At 39.2% G+C, this 23286-nt stretch overlaps 1 protein-coding gene across 1 annotated transcript in view; it reads right to left on the bottom strand.

Moving 5' to 3' along the window:
* LAMA1 (laminin subunit alpha 1) overlaps positions 1–23286 on the bottom strand; it is a 196766-nt gene that overhangs the window by 98657 nt on the left and 74823 nt on the right. The window contains exons 4-11 of the mRNA XM_066353047.1: positions 21835–22077; positions 20036–20215; positions 16114–16203; positions 8005–8122; positions 6911–7089; positions 5930–6035; positions 3088–3248; positions 1657–1797 (exon numbers count right to left, since the gene is read on the bottom strand). Of these exons, the coding sequence (XP_066209144.1) occupies positions 1657–1797; positions 3088–3248; positions 5930–6035; positions 6911–7089; positions 8005–8122; positions 16114–16203; positions 20036–20215; positions 21835–22077 (1218 nt within the window). The remainder of the gene's footprint in view (positions 1–1656; positions 1798–3087; positions 3249–5929; positions 6036–6910; positions 7090–8004; positions 8123–16113; positions 16204–20035; positions 20216–21834; positions 22078–23286) is intronic.

Consider the following 23286-nt stretch of genomic DNA (forward strand, 5'->3'; position numbering starts at 1 on the left):
GATCACAGATATATTTTTAGAAGAAAAAAATAGCAAAGTACTTAATACATGTACTGAATAAAATGTCTTTTGCAACTATGACTTCTTTCTTGTTGCCCTCTGCTTTTTAGCCAAATGCTAAAAAGTGCATAAAAATAGCCTCCAGATCTCATCCTCCCAATGTGTCACCTACATAGAGACGACCAGAGATCACACCCCAGAACTCACTTCCATTCTCAAGTATTGCTTGGAATCTCCCCCCCGCCCAGGCCGCCCCATTCACCAGCTGGATGGTGGGTAAGCAGGCAGGGAAAGGAGACTCGCACCCCCGCCCGCTCCTGATACTGAACACAGGTTTCCTGAGAGGGGGAATGGGGGGGCGTGGAGGAAGGCTGGGGAAGAGAGGTGGGTACCATGGGTAAGAACTGCACCCTGCAGCTCCTCCCCAACCTCCAGCCAGCATACTGTGTCCCCTGCTGGTCACCACTTGGTACCACCCCCCTTGAACTCATCCCTCTAGAACTCTTCATTCCCCAAACTACTTGGGATCCCTGCCTGTCCTCATAATCCCTGTGTCACCTGCTGCTGTTCCCGCCCTCTCTAGAATTTTTGAGCTAGAAAATTCTTTTCTTTTTTTTTTTAAAGAGACAGAGAGAGAGTCAGAGAGAGGGATAGACAGGGACAGACAGACAGGAATGGAGAGAGATGAGAAGCATCAATAATTAATTTTTCGTTGTGCATTGCGACACCTTAGTTGTTTATTGACTGCTTTCTCATATGTGCCTTGACCACAGTCCTTCAGCAGACCGAGTAACCCCTTGCTCGAGCCAGTGACCTTGGGTCCAAGCTGGTGAGCTTTGCTCAAACCAGATGAGCCTGCGCTCAAGCTGGTGACCTCAAGGTCTCGAACCTGGGTCCTTGGCATCCCAGTCTGACGCTCTATCCACTGTGCCACCGCCTGGTCAGGCTGAGCTAGAAAATTCTATATGCCCTAGTGTGCTTTCTGACCTGAGGCCAGTGCAGGGCCGCTGGGGTGAGATCTGACCCTGCAACTGGATGTGTCTCCCCACAGAATAAATTTAAACACAATGCATTCTACAATACCATCATACCCTATCACAGGGGTCGGGAACCTATGGCTCATGAGCCAGATGTGGCTCTTTTGATGGCTGCATCTGGCTCGCAGACAAATCTTTAATAAAAAAAATAATAATGTTAAAAATATAAAACATTCTCATGTATTATAATCCATTCATTTCCTACCCTCATGTTCATGATTGTGGGTGGCTGGAGCCAATCACAGCTGTCCTCCGGGACAACACCAAATTTTTATTGGATAATGCGTAATGTACATGGGTCGTTGTATGGCTCTCACGGAATTACATTTTAAAATATGTGGCGTTCATGGCTCTCTCAGCCAAAATGGTTCCCGACCCCTGCCCTATTAGGTTAAAAAAATTTCCCTAATAGGGAAATGTAGGTGGGGACACGCACATGACCTGGAAAGAAACTTCAGCAACATTTTAGTCCTAGGCAGCCTTTGATTCGTGCCGGCAGTCATTCCAAACGAATGAGAGCAGCACCGCAGGGGAAATCAGCCTTGTGGCTTCACACAACATCTAGAGAGCTCGTTTGATGGGTGCACTTATAAGTCCTGGCTCCTGGGAGGTACCGCACCTGACTGATGGGCCAGGAGAGACTGTCGCAGACATCGGAAACGCCAAAGCAGAAACACTCAGAGCAGCCCTGGGGGTTTCTTTCCTTCAAGTTATAAAATCCTGGCTTGCAGCTATCACAGTTCTTCCCCTCAGTATTTTCCTGCAAGTTAAGAGTAAAAGATTAGTTTTCAAAACCAGCAGGCAGACAGAAGAAAAATCACATTAACATGATATTAAAAAGAAAGGTGTTTGGCGATTCAGAAAAACATGTAAATAAAAAGATGTTCAGAGTAAATGTGAAGCCTTATGATGTCAACACTTCCAGAAGAGCTATTTTGAAATATTTATACGTATCATATGATTTTGTAATCAAGAATGAGACTAAGCATCTCAGAGCTAGGTTGTTATATTTAAAGGGCTTTTTTGTATTGTTTTGTTTTAAATCTTCCATCTTTCTGAGCTTTCAAACATTTTTTTTTGTATTTTTCTAAAGTGAGAAGTGGGAAGGCAGAAAGACAGACTCCTGCATGTGCCCAACCGGGTTCTACCCAGCAAGCCCACTAGGGGGTGATGCTCTGCCCATCTGGGGCATTGCTCTGCTGCAACTGGAGCCATTCTAGCACCTGAGGCAGAGGCCATGGAGCCATCCTCAGCACCCGGGACAACTTTGCTCCAGTGGAGCCTTGGCTGCAAGAGGGGAAGAGAGAGATAGAGAGAAAGAAGAGGGGAGAGAGTGGAAAAGCAGATGGGCGCTTCTCCTGTGTGCCCTGGCTGGGAATCGAATCTGGGACTTCCACATGCCAGGCCGATGCTCTACCACTGAGCCAACCAGCCAGGGTCTCATACATTTTAAAATCTGAAGAGGGCTATATAATTGTTTGCTTTATTTATAAATGCTCAAGATTATTTTTTGGTCCTATGTCACATATGCCTAAGACTCTTCTTACATGAAAATAAGCACGTAAAATATAATTGGAAGTCCTTAGAATTACTAGGAAAACCGTTATTAATATCAGACAGCCAAATAAAAATGCCTCCCCTGCTATCTGCCTTGAATCAGTATTTTTAGAAATGTAGTCTTTTCCTAGAGAAATGTTCTTCTCCAAACAAAGCTGAAAAATAATGTCATGTAAGAGGTAAAAGCCAAGGCCTAGAAGATGCAGTATTTGGTTTCACCCAGGAACTAAAAAAAAGTACCTCTGGAATATATGGTGATTTCCTGGAAGACACCAAAAAAGAAAACCAGGTTCCCATCTAAATCCAAGGACAGACACTGTGGCCAACTCACTGTGATATAATGTCATGCTTCTCAGGAAGGTCTGAAGGAAGTGGGAAGTTCTGCTTAAACCTTGCTGTTTTGCTCAGGAGCTGATCCTCTGAGCTGATGGAATGTTTCCTTTTTTTAGGAAACCAAGGGAAACTCAGGGAGAGCTTTCGCCTGCACAAGTACCTTACAGAGACAAGGCTCTGAGCACGGGTCCTCATTCACGCTGCCGGCGGGGCTGCAGCTGCAGCGGATGCAGGTTGGATAGCCCCTGTAGCCAAACTGGCAGCGATCGCATTTGGCTCCTGCATAACCTTCTTTGCATGGACATTGACCTGGCCATTTTCCTGGGAGAAAAAGAATGGCAATGACCCAACAGGAAGGTAAAAGATGTTTCAAGTTAGGCTTTTTGGCCAGAGTCTCTGTTGTACTCAGCTCTGCATTATTGCTTGAAAGAAGCCATAGATATATAAACAGATGGGCACTGCTCTCGTCCAATAAAAGTTAATTTATAAAAATATGTGGTGTCAGTTATACTGCAAGGAGCATAGTTTGTCAACCCCTGGCTTACAGAGAGAAAACAGATAGGAGCACAGAGGCTGGTGAGAATGAAAATGGTGTAGCAGTTTGGGAAACCATTGGGGGTGTTTTAAAATGCTAAGCATATAGCCTGACCAGGCGGTGGCGCAGTGAATAGAGCATTGGACTGGGATGCCGAGGACCCAGGTTCGAGACCCTGAGGTCGCCAGCTTGAGCACAGGCTCATCTGGTTTGAGCAAAAGATCACCAGCTTGGACCCAAGGTCACTGGCTCCAGCAAGGGGTTACTTGGTCTGCTGAAGGCCCACGGTCAGGGCACATATGAGAAAGCAATCAATGAACAACTAAGGTGTCGCAATGCGCAACGAAAAACTAATGATTGATGCTTCTCATCTCTCCGTTCCTGTCTGTCTGTCCCTCTCTATCCCTCTCTCTGACTCTCTCTCTGTATCTGTCAAAAAAAAAAAAAAAAAGAAAGAAAGAAATAAAATGCTAAGTATATAGTTACCATATGATCCAGCAATTCCACTCCTAAGTATTTACCCAAGAAAAATGGAACCATACATCCATCAAAGCACTGAATGTGAATGTTTGAAGCAGCATTATTCGTAACAGCCAAAAAGTCTAAACAACCCATATATTCATCAACCGATTGATACATAAAATACGACATATATGTACAATCATTCAGCAATAAAAAGGATCGAAGGACTGATTCATTCTACAACATGGATGAATCTTGAAAACATTATGCTAAGTGAAAGAAGCCAGTCACAGAAAAACCACAGAGTATACGGTTCTATTGATATGAAATGTTCAGAACAAGCAAATCTAGAGAGAAAGTGGATCAGTAGTTGTCTAGGGCTGGGAGGAAGGGTGGAGGGGAATGGGGAGTGACTGCCAACAGGGAAGGGGTTTCTTTATGGGGTGATAAAAATACACCAATATTAGACTGTGGCGATGGCTGCTACCATGAATGTGCCCCCTCCCCCACCCCCAAATTGTACACGTTGAATAGATCTTCTCTACCCTATGGCGGAGAACTATATCACAATACAAAGTTCTGGGATTTTCAGTGGGTTGTTTGTTTTGTTAGCACAGAGGCACACGGTAGGGGGCAGTGAGCACTATCTTTGCTTTCCCTGCGGGCTCTGAAACTTTTTGGCTGGGTGACCTCAGCCAAATTTCTTAACTGCTCTGAGATCGTTTCCTTGCCTGTAAGTGGGTTAAATGAATTTTATCTGCTCTGATTGAAAGTTAAAACGATGGCTATCTTTTTAAATGAACGCAATCAAGGGTAATTGTCATTATCATGATCATCATCCTCTCATTAACAGCGGAAGTTAAGAATCGATTCAAATGTGTTCTTTCCCCTCCACACTGACAGTGGGCCTGCTGTTGGCACTCCCTTCCCCACTGGTCAATATCCACCTTAACTGCTAGTGACTGAGAATTTGATGGGGTTGCAGAAGTCTTTGAACAGATGAAACCTAATCAGGATACTTAGGCATCTGCAAATCCATTGGCCAAGTTTCAAAACAAAAAGAACACTGACATTTACAAAGTTAACTGGAGGATCTGCTTGCTTTGAGATGAGATGCAGGCAAAGCCCCGTGTCTTGTAAGAGCTAATTACAGTGGCTGCTAGGTACTGTGTTCCACATATGACTTTAAATAAGCCTTATTTGTTTTCATCAAATGCTAATGAACCTCGCAAATGTCACTTTGTCAGTCACCCCAGCATTGCTGTCTCCATACTCTTTTGCTTCAATCATGCATGGTTCCTAATTCTGCTGTATGCCTATGGCCCTGATATTACATTATATATGCACGTGTTTGTTTAGTTTGCCTGTGAGCAGTAATCTTTTTTTTTTTTTTTAATTTTTCTGAAGCTGGAAACGGGGAGAGACAGTCAGACAGACTCCCGCATGCGCCCGACCGGGATCCACCCGGCACGCCCACCAGGGGGCGACGGTCTGCCCACCAGGGGGTGATGCTCTGCCTCTCCAGGCGGGGGTCGCTCTGCCATGACCAGAGCCACTCCAGTGCCTGGGGCAGAGGCCAAGGAGCCATCCCCAGCGCCCGGGCCATCTTTGCTCCAATGGAGCCTCGGCTGCGGGAGGGGAAGAGAGAGACAGAGAGGAAGGAGAGGGGGAGGGGTGGAGAAGCAGATGGGCGCTTCTCCTGTGTGCCCTGGCCGGGAATCGAACCTGGGACTTTTGCACGCCAGGCCGACGCTCTACCACTGAGCCAACCAGCCAGGGCTGTGAGCAGTAATCTTGATCATCTTGTTCAAGTACTTGTGCCCAGCTCCTAGAAAACTGACTGACGCATAGTAGGTACTTCATACATATTTGATGAACCAAAGGATCAATAGCAAATCATTTCACCAAATCACCACACAATGGTAGTAGTTCCAATAGGTACAAAAGTTTCACCAAAAAGTAAAACAGAAAGAAAAGAAAGAAATCCATTATAAGCGTGACTCACCTTTGTGTAAGTTAGAATGGAGATCATCCTTAATACAGACAGAACTGAGGGACCCCACAGGGTCACAGTCACAGGGATGGCAAGGGTTGTCCTCATATGGAGACACCTGAAAGGCAGGGGTGGCCCTGGGTTATTTTACTAGAAATAATAGCAATAATATCAACAATAATAGTAATGACAAAGTAATGACTTTTTATCCAGGATGTGATTATTACAATGACTAGTGCACCCAGGAGGTGTAGGTCTCAGGAAGATAAGGTGAACCCAAGCCAGAAAGTGCCAAACATCTTTTTAAAGGTGATAGCAGCTAGTTTCATTAGCAAAGTGTCATCCTTATCCATTGTCTCTACTATCCCTCCCCACTCTGCTATGTCTTAGAGCAGAGGTGCCCAAACCCTTTACACGGGGGGCCAGTTCACTGTCCCTCAGACCATTGGAGGGCTGGCACATACAGTGCTCCTCTCACTGACCACCAATGAAAGAGGTGCCCCTTCCGGAAGTGCGGCGGGGGCTGGATAAATGGCCTCAGGGGGCCGCAGTTTTGGGATGCCTGTCTTAGAGCCATATATAAACATCACATATATATATCTGTCACCTAGGACCAAACCACTATAGGGATTCATGTGACAACTGCAGATCAAGTCAATTGAGGACTGAGTGAGCACTCCCTAGGGGCAAGACACAGCTGCCTTATTTAGTGGCTGACTCTGCACTGACATTATTACAAAACTCTGAGATGACAGAGCCAAGGAGCCCTGAATTCAAGTTACATAACAATGAGTGAATATCCTCATCTTAGGAAAAGCACAGGACAGATAGAGTAGGAAATCAATATCTGAAAAACACTACTAGCATAACAAGAATATAACTAAAATATTACAAAAGGAAATGAGTCTCTGATACTGAAGTAGACACTTGGTGAAGCGTCTTTTCCACTTTGGAAAGACCAGGAAGCTCAGCTGTGGCAAGAAACACTCTTACTTTGTGTGGTCTATAATATCCATCGATACAGGTCTCACAGTTGATTCCCATGGTGTTTTGTAGGCAATTTATGCAGACCCCTCCTCCTTTGTACTGTCCAGCAGTATTCAAACTTTTCTTCTGATTTGCAATACTTTCATTGTAGTAACAGTCTTTTGCTTTATTGTGGCAATTACATTCTAGAAGAAGATTTTAACATTAACACCTCAATTAATATATATATATATATTTGTCTTATATTAAAAACAACCCTTCCCTCCCTAGATAAGTTTCTATGACTATAAATTAGTTTAAAAATATAGAATAAACAATTTTAATAGGATATGGGCAATCTTCACGAGGGCAATTGGAAATAGCTATCAGAATTGTAAATGTGCACTGTCATTCGAACCATCAAACCATCTCCTGGGATTACGTCTTGCAGAAGTCCTTGCACACTTCTCCGTGGCCTATACAGAGTTAATCATTGTACCATTGCTTATGTTAACAAAAGACTGGTAATAATCAAAATACTCATGAATAGGGAGCTGTTTTAATTACATTACATTCATATAATGGGATTCAGTGCTGCTGTTTTTAAACATGGTATTTCCTATCGCTAATATAGAAAGATTTTCTGTAAAAATGTATTATTAAGTATAAAAGCAATGCATAGACGGACATGTATAATATGTCAGGTTCTGTGTATAAAGTGTGTGAGAGGTAGGAATATAAAAATATACCCTTTATTGCATAAAAATTTCAGAAAGAACATGCCAGGGAATAATAAAAACTGGAAAGGATTGAGATAGAAAGGAAGTAATGCTTTTACTATAAACTTTTATATATTGTTAGATGTTGGGATCTTGTGATTATATTGCCTATTTAAAAATAAAAATCTAAATTAATAAAGGATACATTAATCTATGAGAGAGGAATATTAGACAAAATATCAAATTCATAAACATAAAATTTAGGTCTCAATAGTTTAAATTTTATTAAAGCAATCTGTAGTTTGGGAAGTTTTTATTAATTACAAATAGTATTAAGTCACCAAAACTTGAGCATACTAAGAGGAAAAACCTCCACATTCCTCCAATTCTCAGAGGATTTACCTTCACATATGTTTCCAGAAGAAATGGTCCCGGGTCGCCAAGGCTGCTGATGGTACCCAGGACAACACCTACTGCAGCTCTCTCCACAGGTGTTATGTTCACATTGACACTGGAGTTTCTAGACAGCAAGCATATAAAATTTCATCTGACAACTTACCTGTATGTTTTCCTTAATTTTATTTTAAAAGAAATCTCTGACAGTCAAATACATATAGCAAGACTTTACAATTGAGGATATATGGCTATCCCAAAGCAAACTAGAATTTAATTTTAAAAGCAAAATATACACATGACCTAGTTACAAACAGGAAGTAAGAAGAAATAAAGCAAAACTAAAATGTGGATGAACACAGTTTTGGGATGACATCATTGTAATGATGGCGTGAGAGATACTCCTGATCTCTCCTCTTGAAATGTCAACAAATTGTACAGCTATAATGCAGCGAAGGAACCCCAGGTGGGCTCTCAGGTGTGCCTGCAAGAGCTAAGCACCAATGGAATAAAAGTGAGATGGGTTGAAAAGGTGGGTGGAAAATAAAATGCATTCGCAGACCAGAGAGAAGCCCGGAGTAACTGAGTTTTTTTTCTCAGTCAGGACTATAGGGAGGAAGGAAGCTCGGGTTGTCTGGGTATTGTCTTCTGGAGATATGGAGAGGGAAACTAGGAGTGACTGGGCCTCCTTCTGCTGGGAGGAGCAGTGAGACAGAGGGGCAGAGGGGGAGATACTAAACCAAAGTAGTGGCAGAACAAGGGGTCATAGCCAGCATTCTCATGGTCTGCCCATGGCCCACACTCGGTGCAGAGACAGAGGAAACCAACACGTGGCACCTCGGCTTTACAGATCCCTCCTCCCTAACCTTGAAGGTATGAAAAATAGCAGAGACAGACTCCACAACTACCCAGAGCCACTCTCTGGGTAGAGAACAGAGGTAACTCCGCATCTGGTCTCTTGGTCTGTTGAGACATGGGGAGGAGCACCCAAAGGCCTGAGATTGCCATTGCTAAACCATTAAAGCCATAAAGCCCTCACAACACACTTCACCCACCAACGTGACTGCAGCTACACCTACATCATTGCAATAGCAACATCTCAGTGGAGGTCAACCCAGGAACTTCACAGAGCTAAAACTTGTAATACAGTCACACCTACCGGAAGAAAAGAGTAACCCTTCAAAACTGATTTTTTTTTCTTTTTTCTCTTTTGGATTTCATTTTCTTTAATTTTTATATTTTTATTTGTTTTTTTTTGTGGGTGTTTTGTTTATTTTTGATGTTTTGTTTTTGCTCTTTTTCTTTGGTTTTTCTTTTTTATTTGTCATTATTTTTAATATTTTTATATTTTTGTTTTTCATTATTTTAGTTGTTTTTTGTTAGAGTTCTTAACAATATAACTCTCAAATGCCATCAAGGAAGAAGAAATAAAATACCATAGCTACACAAGACAGAGATGTAGTTCAGAAAGAAAACAAAAAATCTTCAGAAAATATTTCAATTGCACTAAAACCTTAGAGTTAAATGATAGAGAATTCAAAAATGAAGTTCTGAAAATACTCAATGAAATGTAAGAGAACACCAATAAGCAACTTAATGAGCTCAGAAAACAAAAAGAATACCTCATCAAGGAGATTGAAACTTTAAAAACAGAGATGAAGAACTCAAAACATGAATTGAAAACTGAGGTAGCAAGTTTAGCTAATAGAACAGGACAGACAGAGAACGAATCAGTGATATCAAAGATAGGCAATTAGAGATGCTATAGAGAAAAGAGAAGAGAGACTCATGAATTAAAAAACTTGAGAGAGCTCTACAAGAATTGTCTGACTCATCAGAAAGAGCAATATAAGAATAGTAGGTATATCAGAAGAAGAAGAGAGAGATAAGGGAATGGACAGCTTATTCAAACAAATAATTATGAGAACTTCCCAAGCCTATGGAAGGAGTTAGATCCACAAATACAAGAAGTAAAGAGAACACCAAGTTACCTCAACCAAAACAGACCCACCCCAAGGCACATTGTAATAAAATTGTCAAAAATCAATGACAAAGAAAGAATCCTCAAGCCATCTAGGGAAAAGAAGAACATAAAAAGGAAGGTTCATTAAGTTATCATCAGACTTCTCAGCAGAAACTCTACAAGCTAGAAGAGAGTGGACCCAAGTATTCAAAGTCCTGAAAGAGAGGAATTACCAGCCAAGAATATTATATCCATCAAAGTTATCCTTAAACTATGAAAAAGAAATAAAAACTTGCAGATATACAGAAGCTGAGGGAATTTATCACCAGACAACTCCCACTACAAGAAATATTTAAAGGGGTTATTTGACCAGATACAAAGAACAAAACAAATCAAAATTGCAAGTAAAAGCTCCAACAAGGTCACATTAAAAACAAGGATAATATGTGACAACAATAACATAAAATAGGAGACAATAAAGATTTTCAATAGTAAAGAAGGATGGAGTGCAGAAACAATCACAAGACAAAGAACTCTTGTACATATGCCAGTTTTTCTCTTAATAACTTAATGATAACCACCCCCCAAAAAGCCACTAATGAAATGCACAATTCAAAAATAACAGGGAAAGAAGTATGAAATATCACCAAACAAAAACAACTGACAGAAACACAAAAGAGAAGAATGAAACAAGACATAGAGCTACCAGAAAACAAAACATAAAATGACTGTCGGAAATCCTCAAGTGTCAATAACTACCCTAAATGTGAATGGACTGAACTCACCAATAAAGAGGCAGAGAGTAGCAGATTGGATCAAAAGGCAAAACCCAACCATATGTTGCCTTCAAGAGACACATCTAAGCTGCAAAGACAAAAGTAGATTCAAAGTAAAAGGTTGAAAAACAATTCTTCAAGCAAATAATACCCAAAGAAAAGCAGATGTAGCCATACTCATATCTGACAATGCTGATTTCAAGACAACAAAGGTAACCAGACACAAAAATTGACATTTCATAATGATATAGGGGACATTGTATCAAAAAGACATAACACTTCTAGCCTGACCTATGGTGGCACAGAGGATAAAGCATTGACCTGGAAATGCTTAGGTCGCCGGTTCGAAACCCTAGGCTTGCCTGGTCAAGGCACATATGGGAGTTGATGCTTCCAGCTCCTCCCCCCTTCTCTCTCTCTGTCTCTCCTCTCTCTCTCTCTCTCTGTCTCTCTCTCTCCTCTCTAAAATGAATAAAAAATAAATAAAAAAGGACATTAAAAAAGATATAACACTTCTTAATATATATGCACCGAACCAGGGAGAACCAAAATGTTTAAGACATCTACTGACTGATCTAAAAATAGAAGCAGACAAAAACACAATTGTACTTGGAGATCTCAATACACCATTGATGGGTTTAGATAGACCATCCAAACTGAAAATCAATAAAATATCGGCCTTAAAGGAGACACTAGACCAAATAGACATAATAGACATTTACAGGGCATTTCATCCCAGACCATCAGATTATACATTCTTTTCCAGTATGCATGGAACATTCTTAAGGACAGACGGTATGTTGGGCCACAAATCTAACATCAACAAATTCATAAATATTGAAATTAAACCAAGCATACTTTCTGACCATAAGGCTTTGAAATTAGAATTCAGATGTAAAAAGGAAGTAAAAACTCATAAAAATGTGAAAGCTGAAGAACATACTGCTAAAAAATATGAATGAATCAAAGAAGAAATAAAAGCGGAGATAAAAAGATATATACAGACAAATGAAAATGACAACAAAACATATAAAAATTTCTGGGATGCAGTGAAAGCAGTATAAGAAAGAAGTTTATATCATTACAGGCTTATATCAAGAAACAGGAGAAATCTCAAGTAAACAACCTTACATCATATCTTAAAGAACTAGAAAAAGAAGAACAGTCATTGGCCAGTTGGCTCAGTGGTTGAGCGTCAGCCTGGCATGTGGAAGTCCCGGGTTTGATTCCCAGTCAGGGCACACAGGAGAAGTGACCATCTGCTTCTCTACTCTTCCCCCTTCTCTCTCTTATTCTCTCTCTCTCTTCCCCTCCTGCAGCCATTGCTTTGTTTCGGCAAGTAGGTCCCAGGTGCTGAGGATGGCTCTGTAGCCTCGCCTCAGGTGCTAAAATAGCTTATTGCCAAGCAATGGAGCAGCAGCCCTAGGGATAGCATTGCCCTTAGGGGGCTGGTTGGGTAGATCCAGGTTGGGGCGCATGCAGGATTCTGTCTCTGCCTCCCTGCCTCTCACTTAATGAAGAAGAAGAAGAAGAAGAAGAAGAAGAAGAAGAAGAAGAAGAAGAAGAAGAAAGGCAACCCATACTCAGCAGAAGAAAATAAATATTAAAAATTAGAACAGAACTAATTAAATAGAGAACAAAAAAAAAAAACTATAGAATAAATTAATACAACAAAGAGCTGGATCTTTGAAAAGATCAATAAAATTGACAAACCTCTGGCTAGACTCACTCAGGAAAAAAAGAAATGACTCATATAAACAAAACCAAAAATGAAAGAGGAGAAATTACCACAGACATCACAGATATACAAAGGATCATAGTAGAATACTATGAAAGATTTTATGCCACCAAATTCAACAACCTAGAAGAAATGGATAAATTCCTAGAACTACACAATCTTCCTAGACTGAGTCACAAAGAAGTATAAAATCTAAACAGACCCATAAGCAGGGAGGAAATAGAAACAACTATCAATGCCTTCCCCCAAAATAAAATTCCAGGACCAGATGGCTACACTAGTGAATTCTACCAAACATTCAAAGAAGATTGGTACCTATCCTTTTCAAAGTCTTCCAAAAAATAGAAGAAGAAATACTCCCTCAACACATTTTATGAGGCCAACATAACCTTGATACCAAAACCTGGCAAGGATGATACAAAAACAAAAACAAAACAAACTATAGGCAAATATCTCTAATGAAGACAGAAGCAAAAATCCAGAACAAAATACTAGCAAATCTAATACAATAATACATTATAAAAATAATATATCACGATCAAGTGAGATTCATTCCCGGAGTAGAAGGATGGTTCAACATACATGAATCAAACAACATAATACACTACATCAACAAAACAAAGAACAAAAATCATATGATTCTAATCAATAGATGCAGAAAAGGCATTCAATATTGTACAACATCCTTCAGGTTTAAAACACTCAACAAAATGAGTATAGAAGGAAAGTACCTCAACATAATAAAGGCCATATATGATAAACCATCAGGTAATATCGTACTAACTGGTGAGAAAATGAAGGCTTTTCCTCTAAAATCAGGAACAAGACAAGGCTGTACACTCTCTCCACTCTTATTCAACATATTTATGGAAGTTTTGGCCAGAGCAATCAGGCAAGAGGAAGAAATAAAAGGCAACCATATCAGAAAAGAACAAGTAAAGAGATCACTTTTTGTTAATAACACGATCCTCTATACAGAATATCCCAAAGACTCCACCAAAAAACCAATACAGTAAAGTGGCAGGATACAAAATCAATATGTAAAAGTCTATTGTTTTCTCATACAACAATAATGAAACTTCAAAAACTGAATGCAAAAAAATAAAAATTACAATTCATTTTACAATTGCAACAAAAAAATTAAATACATAGGAATAAACTTAACAAAGGATGTGAAGGACCTATATACTGAAAACTATAAAGCATTGTTGAAAGAAATTGGAAAAAACCCCACAATGAAATGGAAAAATATTCCATGTCCCTGAATAGGAAGAATCAACATATTAATAGTTAAAATGGCCATTTTACCCAAAGCAATACACAAATTTAACACAATCCCCATCAAAATTCCAATGTCATTAAAAAAAAAATAGAACAAAAAATCACCCAGTTTGTATGGAACCATAAAAAAACCCAAATAGCCAAAGCAATCTGGACGAAAAGGAATGAAGCCAGAGGTATCACACTACCTGACTTCAAATTATACTACAGAGTCGGGATAAATAAGACAGCGTGGTATTGGCAGAAAAACAGACACTCAGACCAGTGGAACAGAACCAAGAGCCCAGAAATAAAGCCACACATACATGGACAAATAATCTTTGACGAAGGAGCCAAAAACACACAATGGAGAAAAGCAAGTCTCTTTAATAAATGGTGCTGGGAAAATTGCAAAGTCACATGCAAAAGAATAAAACTTGGCTATAGTTTGTCCCCCTGCACAAACATTAATTCAAAATGGATCAAAAACCTAAAAATAAGATCTGAAACAATAACTTACATAGAAGAAAACATAGGTACTAAGCTGATGAACCTTGGCTGTAGAGAACAATTTATGAATTTAACCCCAAAGGCAGTGGAAGTAATGGCAAAAATAAATGAATGGAACTATATCAAACTAAAAAGTTCCTGCACAGCAAAAGAAACTGGCAACAAAACAAATAAGCAGCCAACTAAATCAGAGGTGATATTTGCAAACAACAGCTCTGATAAGGGGTTAATATCCAAAATAGATAAAGAACTCACAAAGCTCAGCAACAAACAAGCAAAAAATCCAATTAAAAATAGGGAGAAGATCTGAACACACTTCTCACAAGAGGACAAACAAATGAACAACAGGTATATGAAAAGATGCTCATCTTCACTAGCTATTAGAGAAATGCAAATCAAAACTACAATGAGATACTCCCTCACACCTGTTAGATTAGCTATTATCAATAAGACAGGTAATTAGAAGTGTTGGGAGGCTGTGGAGAAAAAGAAAGCCTCATTCACTGCTGGCGAGAATGCATATTAGTACAACTATTATGGAAGAAAGTATGGTGGTACCTCAAAAAATTAAAAGTAGAACTACCATATGACTCAGCAATCCCTCTACTGGGCATCTACTTTCAAAACTCGAAAACACTGGTAAGTAAAGACACATGCTCCCCCATGTTCATCACAGCATATGCACAGTGGCCAAGACATGGAAACAACCAAAGTTCCCTTCCATAGAGGACTGGATAAAGAAGTGATGGTACATATATACTATGGGATACTACTCAGCCATAAGAAATGATGACCTACTGCTATTTATGACAACATGGATGGACCCTCAGAACATTATACCGAGTGAAATAAGTAAATCAGAAAAAGCTAACTATATTTTTTCACACATAGGTGGGATGTAAAACTGAGACTCATGGACACAGAGAAAAGTGACGTGATTACGAAGAGGTAAAGAATGTGGGGAAAGGTTGAGGGGAAAGGAGTAAAGGACAGATATACAGTGGCAGAAAATGATTTGAGTTTCAGTGATGGGTATACAATATAATCAACAGTTAAATGCTATAGAAATATTTACCCAAAACCTATGTACTCTTATTGATCAATGTCACCATGTTAAATTTAGTTTTCTAAATAAAACTTAATAAAATAAAATATGGCTTAGCTAACAAAAGCTTTTCAAAAAGAAGAGATTGACCTTAAAGGTTTGACAGCTCCTATTAATAACTTTTTGAGATTCACCTACATAGTTTTGGCAGCAATAAGAGAATAATGAATCTATTTAAGAGTTAAATTAATACAAAGATTACAAAAAAATAAGAGGTAAATTTCATGTAAGTTGTTTATGGTAAGAAGAAAGAATGTCATCTTATTCACTGAATACTGTGCTAACACAGATCAATTTTATCTTGACTTAAATAACACCAAAATGGAAGTGGGAGAAAATGGGAAGCAGTGTGTCTGTCTTTAAAAAAATGTCAACATAATTTATAGCTGCACATGTTTTGCACTTACCTGTCTTACAGGGAGAAGTGCTTCAAAATTCAAAAGGTCACTGAATTATACACTTTAAAATGATTAAAACGGTCAATTTTATGTTATATATATTTTACCACAAAAGAAATCATTAATAAGTATTTAATTAGAAATATATTCTCCAAAGAATGCAAAATAAAATTGTTGAAAAAACTGGAAGTTTATGGTAACCTACCAAAAAAAATGAAACCAATTAAATTATTGAAAAATCTTTTTTGTAGCATGAATTTATACATTTTAACATTTGCTTTGAATGGAAAAAAAAAAGCACAATGCAAATATTACTGCTACAACTTCTATTTTAATGTTTTAGCAAAATGTGAAATACCAGGACTCACCTTTGTCATTTCATCCCATGGGCAGCTACTGGCATGGCCGTGACAAATACACATTCCTCCAACAGAAATGTCTTTTATTGAATAGTAATACTAGGGAAAAAGAGAGTTACAAACAATAAAAAGCTCTTTAATTTCAGTGAAAAGAAAATGCTGACACTCCACTAAATATCCCAGTTGTTACTGATAATCTAAAAAAGTAATTAGATATATATATTTAAAAATATATCATGAGCAAAGAATTCTTGTGTTCTTTAAAATATATGAAAAACATCCAAGTAGCTCATCAAGAGAAACCAAAGAAGTCTAAAAGAATTTTTCAACTTGGCTGTATCTTTAACCAATGCAGTCACTTCAAAATCCATGGTACTGAAAACCCTAAAAAGCATTGCTAGATCGAATACGATGCTATATAAAAAAATATAGTAACTCATGACTAAGTAGAACTTATCCCAGGAATGCAGTTAATCTGACACACAGAAATCAATGCGTCAATCACCACATTAACAGAATAAAGGAGATAAAGCATATGATTATTTTATTAGACTGGTAAAAAGCATTTTACAGAATTCAAATCAATTCATTAAAAACAAAAAACTTCAGCAAAAAAGAAAGTGAAGAAAAATTCTTCAGCCTAATACAGGGCATTTATGGAAAACCTGGAGCTAACAGTAAAAGTTTAAGTGCTTTCTTCTTAAATTCTGCTCATTCCATTTCTATTCAGCATTCTGTGGGAGATGTCAAACAGTTCAATAATTCAAGAAAAAATAAACAAAAGGCATACAGAGTGCACTGTAAGACTAAACTGTCATTATCTGTAGATGACACTACTGTGTACACAGACAGTCCACCCCAAAACTAGTAGAAATTATATGTGAATTTGGTGAAGGCTCAATATACAAAATCAATAAACAAAAATGAATTGCATTTCTATACACTAACAATGAACAAATGGAAAATGACCTTAAAAAGCAAACTATTAGCACTAACATTGAAAAACATAAAATTCTTAAGAGTAAATTGAACTTATGATGTGCAAATAAACAAATAATAAAACAATTCCTGCCTTGACTAGGTGGCTCTGAGGATAGTGTCATCCCTGCACACTGAGGTCATGGGCTCAATCCCGGTCAGGTTACATCTGAGAAGCAACCAATGAGTTCACAACCAAGTGGAACAATGAATTAATGCTTCTCTCTCTCTCTCTCTCTCTCTCTCTCTCAAGGGAAGAAAATGTTTTTCTTTTAAATGCCAAGAGGAATTAAAGAAGACCTAAGAAAGTAAAGAGATATAGCATGTTCATGGACTTAATGATCCATTATTACAAATGTCTTAGAAAATCCTGCCTCAATTGATCTATAGAATCAATGGAATCTCAAGTAAAAATCTTAGCAGGCTTTTCTTTTTTTTAGCAAAAATTAACAAAATGATTCTGAAATTTATAAGAAAACATAATGAACTTGAAATAGATCTTGAAAAAGAACTCAGTTCAAGACTTACTATAAAGCTTGTTATTGGCATAAGTATAAACAAATAGATCAAACAAATAGTACACAGTTTAGAAATAGACCTACAATAAGATCAAATAATTTTCAACAGGGCACCAAAACAATGAAATGGGGGAAATGAATGTATTTTCCACAGGTCCTGCTGAAACTATTGTATATGCATAAAAACTTTGACTCTTAACTCACATCAAATATAAAAATTAATTTGAAATGATAATAGATGTAAAAGCTAAAACTATAAAGCTTCTAGAAGAAAGCATGAGATAATATCATTGCAAACTTGGGATAAGCAAATATTTTTTCATAGAAGACATACAGGAAGAAAAAAAAATGATAAATTTGACTTCATCAAAATTAAACTTCTACTCTTCAAAAATCATAGTTAGAAAAGTGAGGCCCTGGCCAGTCAGCTTAGCAGTAGAGTGTCAGCCCGGTATATGGATGTCCTGGGTTCCATTCCAGGTCAGGGAACACAGGAGAAGTGACCATCTGCTTCCCCACCAGTACCTCTCTCACTTCTCTTTCTCTCTCTCTCTCTTCTCCTCCCCTCCTGCAGCCATGGCTCTATTGGAGCGAGTTGGCCCCAGATGCTGAGGATAGCTCCATGGCTTCCACCTTAGGTGATAAAAAAAATGGCTCCAGTTGCAATGGAGCAAGGTCCCCAGATGGGCATAGCATCACCCCCTAGTGGGCTTGCCGGCTGGATCCTGGTCCTGGAACATGCAGGAGTCTGTCTCTCACTCCCCTCCTCTCACTGAATAAAAAGAAGAAGAAGAAGAAGAAGAAGAAGAAGAAGAAGAAGAAGAAGAAGAAGAAGAAGAAGAAGGAGGAGGAGGAGGAGGAGGAGGAGGAGGAGGAGGAGGAGGAGGAGGAGGAGGAGGAGGAGGAGGAGGAGAAGGAGAAGAAGAAGAAGAAGAAGAAGAAGAAGAAGAAGAAGAAGAAGAAGAAGAAGAAGAAGAAGAAGAAGAAAAAGAAGAAAAATGTATAGGCAAGCTCAAATAAAGAAAAAATATTTGCAATAGAGTCATATCTGACAAAAGATTTGTACACAAAATATATAAAGATCTTTCATTATTCAGTAATAAGGAAACAGATAACCCAACTCAAATATAAACAACCCTGGCCAGTTAGCTTGGTTGGAGCATCGTCCTGACACACCAAGGTTGTGAGTTCCATCCTTGGTCAGGGCATAAGTAAGAATCAACCAATGAATGCATAAATAAGTGGAACAACAAGTCTATATTTCTCTCTTTCTGTCTCTCTCTCTATCTCACTCTCTAAAAATCAATAGACCAAAAAAAAATTAAATAAATAAAAATAAAATAAATACACAGAAAAATGTGATCAGACATCAATAAACACATGCTCAACATTAGTTCTCAGGGAAAGACAAATTATCACAGGGAGATGTCACTATCTGCATGCTAGAATGGTTGACAGGAAAGTGACAGAAAATCCAAATATGTGAAAGTGTACAGTGCAGCCAGAATTCACACATTGCTGGTCTGTCAAACAGTGCAACGACTTTTGATAACACTTAGCAAATTCCTAAAAATTAAACATACTGATACCTTTATAATTCAGTCATTCTACCCTTAGTTTCTGAAGTCAAAGAGATTTAAAAATGTCCACATAAGCCTTGTACATGTAACAATACACTTAAAATCTGTAAGTTTTCTTAAATGTGAATTATATCTCAAACTTAAAATTTTTCAGCCTTGGCCAGCTTGCTCAGTGGTCAAGCATCAGCCTGGCATACGGAAGTCCCATGTTCGATTCCCAGTCAGGTCACACAAGAGAAGCACCCATCTACTTTTCCACCCTTCCTGCTTCTTTCTTCCTTTCTCTCTCTTCCCCTCCCACATCCCTGGCTTGATTGGCTCAAGCGTGTTGGCCCCACATGCTGACGATGGCTCCACGGCCTCCACCTCAGATGCTAAAAAATAGCTCCAGTTGTAATGGAGCAACAGCCCCAGATGGGCAGAGCATCGCCCCCTAGTGGGCCTGCCAGGTGGATCCTGATTGGGGCACATGCGAGAGTCTGTTTCTCTGCCTTCCCTCCTCTCGCTAAAAAATAATTTTTTTTCTTTTAAGTAAACAAACAAGCAAACAAACAGAGATCACTATCAGTTGCTGAAGATCAGCTGTGGAGCCGCCTAGAACTTACAGAACAATAGTCAGTACATTCACTATATTATGTCATTATGGGAGGTGGTGGATTCAAGGGGTCTGAGGACAGGATGTCAGAACCATCACCTGGTTTAAAAGCAGCACTTTCAACAAAGCATATATAATGATCTTCAATAAAATAAGAAAAAAGTCAACCTGGGAGAAAAAGGCCAACCAAAAAGAAAGGAGTATTTTCTTTAAACAAGATAAACTTTTCACAATGGTCAGAGGCTCTACCACAGACTTACTCGTCTTGTAACAATAGGATCCAGGTCTCTAGGGTCACGATGGCTGAGAGTCATCAGATCTGCATTGAGGGTTCTAATGCGTTGTAAGCGAAGGCGGATATACCGAGCAGAAGTAAATTCCAACAACTTGGGGGAAAGATCGTCAGCGCTTGGTCTGCCGTTGATTAGTGATGTGTGAATCTAGACATCAAAATAAATAAATGTCAGTTATAAGCATGCAAATACAGTGTGTCCGTAAAGTCATGGTGCACTTTTGACTGGTCACAGGAAAGCAACAAAAGACTATAGAAATGTGAAATCTGCACGAAATAAAAGGAAAACTCTCCCAATTTCATTCCTGTTCGGTGCAGTTCGATGTGGGCTCACGCAGTTTTTTAGGGCTCCTTAGGTAGCTATCCCATATAGCTTCTACAGCTCGTCACTGACTGATGGCTACCAAACGGGGTTTCTCCACCAAACTGCTGGTTTCCTTCAACTGTTTATCCCACAGAGTAATGTTATTCCTATGTGGTGGTGCTTCGTTATAAACGCGCCGATATTCACGTTGCACTTTGGTCATGAATTCGAATTTAGCGAGCCACAGAACACACTGAACTTTCCTCTGTACCGTCCACATCTCGACTGGCATAGCCGTGGGCTGCTCTGCTGTATACACGGTGTTACGTCAACATCTGCGCATGCGCACATGCTGCCACATCATCCTACAGAAACTGGGAGGGTTTTTCTTTTATTTGGTGCAGATTTCACATTTCTATCGTCTTTCGTTGCTTTCCTGTGACTGGTCAAAAGTGCATCATGACTTTATGGACACACTGTATATAGCCCTGGCTTTTTAATTTCAGGACAAAAATCTTTACAGATACTATCTAAAATCAAAACAAACAACTAGGTTTTTGCAGAAACCTAGCATTGGTTAACTACTTGTGAATGTCATGAACACACTACATCTTCACTTAATTTGAAGTTATCCATTCCAGCGTCTCAGTAACTGCTGGAAATATTATAACAGGAGCACTCCTCCCAGTGTGGTGAGGGTACTTTAATATGTATCAGTAGAAGATGACTTCTCTGAACCAAATTCTAGATGCCATGCCTAGGCCTGGGAGACTGAGAAAAAGTGCCAGAAAGTTTTGTACTACCTACTCTCTTAAAGAATCTCTGCTCTGAAACAGTGCAGGGCCTGTGCAGGGTCCCTGCTGTGTAGAGCACTCGGGGGGGGGGGGGGTTCTGTCATATATCTCATCAAGCCAGGTGCTGGGGAAGGGTGGCTTGCTTCGGATTACTCTCCGACTTTACGGAAGTTTGTACAGTCTGACATGCTGCGCCCTGAGCTGGAACACCTCACAAGGCATTGCCAAACCTCAACACCACCAAAGAGAAGGAGAACTTTATGGAGAAAATTAGAAATTATAACATTTAGAGGCACTTTAGTTCTCTTCTTAGTATTTCAACAAGTGTTCTTGTCCTGGTAATACAGCAAAGATGCTTTGAGAGGACTCTGGTGGAGTTATTAAATCACAGCAGAGTGAAGACTCTGAGAAGTCTCCTTGAAGGAAGGAAATCAATGAGGTGAAAAGTATCAGTTATGAAATTAATCATCAGTCGACAGCCAGTCAATGATCCGTTAAATACAGCTGGATGGTTACACTAAAGGTTTTTTTTGTAATCTGTTCTGAGAGATTTATGTCCAGTGTTTCATGTTAGGTCTTGTGATGGTGGTCATCTTAGCATTTGAGGTGGGGGTGGGGGGTGGGGGGAGTCTTGATGTAAAACAGGTGTCACTGAAGTGGGCACAGTACCTCTCCATGCTCAAGTGGCACCAGCCTGGAATAATAGGAGGTGCAGATCACTTCATCGTCAGCCCTGTAAGTGGGCGGCCCCCGCCTTGGGGTAATATTGTATCGAGTCAAACACTCCGTGTCGCTAACTGCATAATACTGCCAGGGACTGAACTTGCTGCCATCCAGAGAACGCTCCAAAATCCAGTTTCCAGGCCGAGGGGCATTAGCAGCTTTGATGATGACATAGGCAACTTGAAAGACCTGAAACAAAGACACTGAAAAATCTCAGTCAGGAATCAGTGGCAAATGCTCAGAACCCAAAACTTCTCTCGAGAGAACTGTTCTATGATCATGCCCATGTCTCTGATGCCGTTGAGAATGGCTGCTTGTAAGTAAGTGTTTATCAGAAATACGACTTGTGAATGCTGTCCCGGCAGCATCTGCTTCAAAGTTAACTCAAAAAACCACTCACAAATAAATCTGCACTATTATTAATAGTGTTAGAATTAACATTAGGGCTTGTTTTCTTGTTTCCAATATTTTTCTCCATCTTAATTCTGAGTGATAATAGTTGTATTATATCAATATTAAACTAATAGCGGTGTTAAATATATTGTTTATAGTCATTTGGAGATAACGCATTTGAAAGTGTAGAAAAAAAGTCAGTCCACTACACATGTGTCTATTAGAATGGCTAACATTCAAAAACACCACCACACCAAATACTGGCGAGGATGTGGGCAACAAGAATTCTCATTCATTGCTGGTGGAAACGCAAAATGGTGCAGCTGCTTTGGAAGACAGTTTGGTACTTTCTTGCAAAGCTAAACATACTCTTCCTATATAACCCAGAAGTTGTACTCTTTGGTATTTATCCAAATAAATTGAAAATTTTCAAAGGCGATACATCCAAACAATAAAATATTATTCAGATGTAAAAAAAAAAAAAAGAGCTCTCATACAACAAAAGGACATCAAGAGAACCTTTCAATGCACATTGCTAAGTGAAAGAAGCCAATCTGAAAAGGTTATATACTGTGTATCGAACAATATGACATGCTGGAATAGGTAAACCTATAGAGAATAAAAAGGTCAGTGGTGGCCAATGGTTTGTGGGGAGGGAAAAGGACCAGGGAGAGCACAGGAGATTTTTAGGGCAGTACAACAGTCTGCTATTATAATGTGGATGGGTATCACTATATAGGTGCCTAAACTCACAGAAAGTAGAACACAAAGAGTGAATCCTCATGTACATTCGGCACTTGGTTAATCATGGTATAATAACATAGGCTCATCTATTGAAACCAATGTTCCACATTAATACAAGATGCAAATAATGGGAGAAACAGATGCAGAAGAAACGAGGGGGAATGTAGGAATCCTGTATTTTATTTACACTCATTCTTCAGTAAACCTAAAAGTGTTCCAAAATAGTAAGGCCTATTAATTTAAAAAAATTTAAATGTTAGA

The sequence above is a fragment of the Saccopteryx leptura genome, chromosome 11, assembly GCF_036850995.1.
Source record: "Saccopteryx leptura isolate mSacLep1 chromosome 11, mSacLep1_pri_phased_curated, whole genome shotgun sequence".
NCBI classification, from domain to species: Eukaryota; Metazoa; Chordata; class Mammalia; order Chiroptera; family Emballonuridae; genus Saccopteryx; species Saccopteryx leptura.